A 4,583-nucleotide genomic window follows, 5' to 3' on the forward strand; every position below is an offset into this window, starting at 1 on the left:
ATATATATGTATATTCTTATATAAAAAAATTTTTATCGGGAACTGCTTTGATGTTAACATGTTTTCTTCTGCTTGAGCTATAATTATTAATTATATGCGCATTAATGATAGACAATTCAAAATATATCTTACAACAGGAAACGTTTTGTCATCTGTTATAATATTTAATCATGACTAAATGAGCGTCTTACTGTTTTTAAATAAAGGAGTGGAACATGTCTTATAAGTATGTAAAGTGCCTATTTAAGTTATGCATTTATGGTATAGCGTGTTTGCTTACCATGCACTGATACGGATCGCATCATTACAAACGCAATATTGTATATTTTTTCGCTCAAAATTATAAATTTTGTGAATCATTTAATATTGTACTACGGTAAGTATTTATACATTTGTTAAACACAATTTACTATTGTTACATAATTAAATCGGTATATATATTTGCAAATACAAATATAATATTATTAGCTATAATGATTGCGAGTTCTGTAAAACGTATGATGCGCATGATATCTAATTTTATCTTTATTTATTATTTGATGAGCAACAAGAATAAATAATAATATGTCGTGCGTATCATGCTTTACGCAGCCAATAACATTAAATTTATAATATTATTATCTTAGAACACATGATATAACTAGTAAACAAGAAACATTAGGTAAACATTTTAAATTATTGATTTTATATGAAATATTCATCAACATTTTTATATAAATATAATTATAATATTATCTAAATAATATGATATTATTCTAAAGATGCAACGAATATCCGATAATATTCAGCCTCTATATGTCCGATCAATTTTTTTATAATCCGTGCGGCCATCAGAGTATCTATCATGTAACTTTTTCTCTAAGGAGGAAATGTGAAAAGTGTTTTTTATGTATTTTTATGTATGTAAGTATGCACATACATACACATACATACAAAAAAATTTTATTTTTTACGTTTCCGCCCTAAGGAAAAAATTACATAATCGATATTATGGAATCATTCGGATTCCGATTGGAATTCATTCCAACTTATTTCATGATAGGTGCTCCTGGCCGGATCGTTCAACTATCTGGCTGGATTATGAAAAAATCGTTTTCTCAATTTGAAATTAGAAATAATTATGATACATATTTAAAATTTAAATTTTTTAAATATTTTTTTATATGTACATTTGACCAATATATAAAAAAACTACATATTTTTTTATTGATGTTTAAATATTAATTAACATATATAATGTATGATATTATAACTTAAACAATTAGATTTTACTTTTTCAATCTCTTTGTTGAGGTTAAAATAATTTCCGAATAAAATTCGATTATCCAGCTTATTCGATTTTGCCGGATAAAATCCAAATGTAAAACGTCAGTTTTCTCTTCTGAATGCAATTAATAACTACTTATATTATTAAATCCGATTAATGACGATAACAAATGTGCAACGTAATCTTAGTCCACAGATTTCACAATATCTTATTGCAACATGTGTATAGAAATGTGCTGTTATATAACTCCGTTAAAAAAGTAAAGATAACGATAGGAAGCAGTATATCATTTCAAAACAATCTTACTTTTTAATCGTAATTTAAAGTGTTTTTAAAATATATTTATAATAACTCATCGCTTCCGAGAAAAACATCGTTTTCTATTGATTTCTTTTATTCTCCATTAAAAACCGATTCAACTATTAAAATACGATAGAATTCCTACAATAATTTTGTGTCTTTTTGATTTAATGAAATGTATTGAGAAGAAATAAATACAAATTTAATTTATCCTAACAAAAAAAAACTTAAACTTTTCTGTTGTATAATTACATATCATATAATTAAAAGACGAAACCTTCCAAGCAGAACAGATTACGTCAAAACGACATTAAATAAATCGCAATTGATTGCGTAGTAACTAGTAATATTGACAATCATTAGAGCTATTTTGATACCAACATGACTTTTTTAATTGCTTGAGCTATAATTATTATTAATTATTATATGCAAGGACAAATATGATTTAAAATATGTTACAGCAAATGCAAATATAATTCCATTAGCTACATAATAATTACATTAAATTCGTAATATTAGTATCTTAGATTATATTACGTAATGTAACAATTTAATGTAATCGGATTTAATTTACTTATGGCTGCTTGATGAGCGGTGCGCTACTGGATACATCTAGTCTGAAAAATCTTATCTATTTTAGATGTCTTTTGCGGGAAAAGTTGTTCTGATAACAGGGGCCAGTTCAGGAATTGGAGCTGAAACAGCTATTCACTTTGCTCAGCTTGGTGCATTGCTATCGATAACAGGGCGTAATAAGCACAATTTAGACAAGGTAGCCGAACAATGTGGACAACCAAAACCTTTTATTATAACGGGAGATTTAGCCAATGAGAATGATGTGAAAAATATTATCGACTCAACAATCAAACATTATAGCAAATTAGATGTTTTAGTTAATAACGCTGCAATTGTAGAATTCGGTAGTATAGAAACTCCAAGCTTAGAACAGTACGACAAGTATGTAATGATATACTGATGTATAAACATGTATGAATATTGATAAATTCTGTTTTATTTTAAAAATATACTGATATAACAAAAATATGTTTTATATGTAAATGTGTTTACAGTATTTTCAATGTAAATGTTCGATCAGTATTTCAATTGACTACACTAGCAGTGCCACATTTAATCAAAACCAAAGGCAACATTGTAAATGTTTCAAGCGTGGCTGGATTACGACCACTGAAGAATAATCTGCCATATTGCATGAGTAAGGCGGCTCTGGATCAATTTACGCGTTGCGTTGCTTTAGAATTGGCATCACGACAGGTGCGTATAAGGATAATGGCTGTTTTCTTTTTTCAACAATAACATTATAAATATTATTTTGAACGTCATATTATTTTTTTTTAAATACGATATAGGTGCGTGTGAATTCCGTAAATCCTGGCGCTATACCAACAAATATTCTTCGGAACACTGGACTGACAGAAGAACAGGTTAAAACTATTTTCGAGCAGTTAAAAGGAGGGCATGCTTTAGGAAGAAACGGTGACACTTTAGAAATCGCAAAAACTATTGCATTTCTAGCAAGTGACGATGCTAGTTTTATAACAGGAGTGACAATGCCTGTAGATGGAGGTTGGCATGTTATGCCTGCTCAAATCTAGATATTGCGAGGCAATAAAATGTAAACTCCAACATAGAGAAAAATTTGAAAAAGCGCAAAATTGAAATAGATACAAGTAATTTTTAAAGTGTGAACATCAAACATACGTTTTCTGAAAATATTTTCAAAAGCTAAGATCAGAAAATGTAATTTTACATTCTAATCATTATACAATATATAATTATTACAAAAGAAAATATGAAATATGTTTTATTAATATACCCATGATATCAAGATAAATACAAAAATAAAAGATAAAATTATTAAAATTAGTGAATTTTTTCTTTTATTTTTTGGTTGTTCATTCGTTGTAGGGCTCGTCAAATTTAAAAAATTAACGGATTTGTGTTTCAGAAGCTTAGTAATCCTCTAATTAAGGCAAATGAAAGCAAATTCTAGTGTAGGACGTCTAAGACCATAACACCTTTAAATCTTAGGTATAAAAATCCTCATGTAAATTCCGTAAATCCTGGCGCTATACCAACAAATATCCTTCGGAATACTGGACTAACAGAAGAACAGGTTAAAACTATTTTCGAGCAGTTGAAAGGAGGATATGCTTTAGGAAGAAACGGTGACACTTTAGAAATCGTAAAAACTATTGCATTTCTAGCAAGTGACGATGCTAGTTTTATAACAGGGATGACAATGCCTATAGATGAAGATTGGCATGTTACGTCTGCTCAAATCTATGTTGCGAAGCAGTAAAATGTACGCTCCAACGTAGAGAAAAATTTAGAAAAGCAAAATTTAAATAGATACAAGTAATCTTTAAAGTGTCTACGAACTAAAATATACGTTTTCCAGAAATATTTTTAAAAACTAAGATCAGAAAATGTAATTTTTCATTCTAATAATTACACAATATATTACTACAAAAGAAAGTATAAAATATAAGACGTTTTATTAATATATCCATGATATCAAAATGAATATAAAAATAAAAGATAAAATTATTAAAATTAGTGAAATTTTTCTTTTATTTTTTGGTTATTCGTTCTTTGTAATAAGTGCACCAAACTTAAAAAATTATCGGATTTATGTTGTAGAAATTTAACAACCCTCTAATTGAGGCCCTAAAGCAAATTTCAGTATAGGACGTCTAAGATCATAACATCTTTAAATCTTAAGTATAAAAATCCTCTTATTTCATTTATCTAAACTTCCAAATAATATATAATATACATATTTTTTTATGTATATATCATGGATCTCTGAGTGGATAGCCTCCAAAGATAAGTCATTCTTTTGCCGCGGAATTCGCTGACAGTCCGAAAAATGGGAAAAAGTTATTGCTAATGATAGACAATATTTTGAGGTATTTTTTCATTTTGTTTTTAAATAAAACCATACTTTTTGCAAAAAAAACGAACGAAACTTTCTACTTGACCTAATATATATATA

At 27.9% G+C, this 4,583-nt stretch overlaps 1 protein-coding gene across 1 annotated transcript; it reads left to right on the forward strand.

Annotated features, from left to right (window-relative positions):
* Positions 1–2,187: 2,187 nt before the first annotated feature.
* On the forward strand, positions 2,188–3,908 carry LOC108749049 (3-oxoacyl-[acyl-carrier-protein] reductase FabG-like). Its single transcript, XM_018487545.1, has 4 exons — positions 2,188–2,524; positions 2,638–2,839; positions 2,935–3,182; positions 3,875–3,908. Exons 1-3 carry the CDS (start codon positions 2,208–2,210, stop codon positions 3,178–3,180), a joined length of 765 nt encoding a protein of 254 aa, XP_018343047.1. The 5' UTR covers positions 2,188–2,207; the 3' UTR covers positions 3,181–3,182; positions 3,875–3,908.
* Positions 3,909–4,583: the final 675 nt, after the last annotated feature.

The sequence above is a fragment of the Trachymyrmex septentrionalis genome, unplaced genomic scaffold (genome assembly GCF_001594115.1).
Source record: "Trachymyrmex septentrionalis isolate Tsep2-gDNA-1 unplaced genomic scaffold, Tsep1.0 scaffold253, whole genome shotgun sequence".
Lineage (NCBI taxonomy): Eukaryota > Metazoa > Arthropoda > Insecta > Hymenoptera > Formicidae > Trachymyrmex > Trachymyrmex septentrionalis.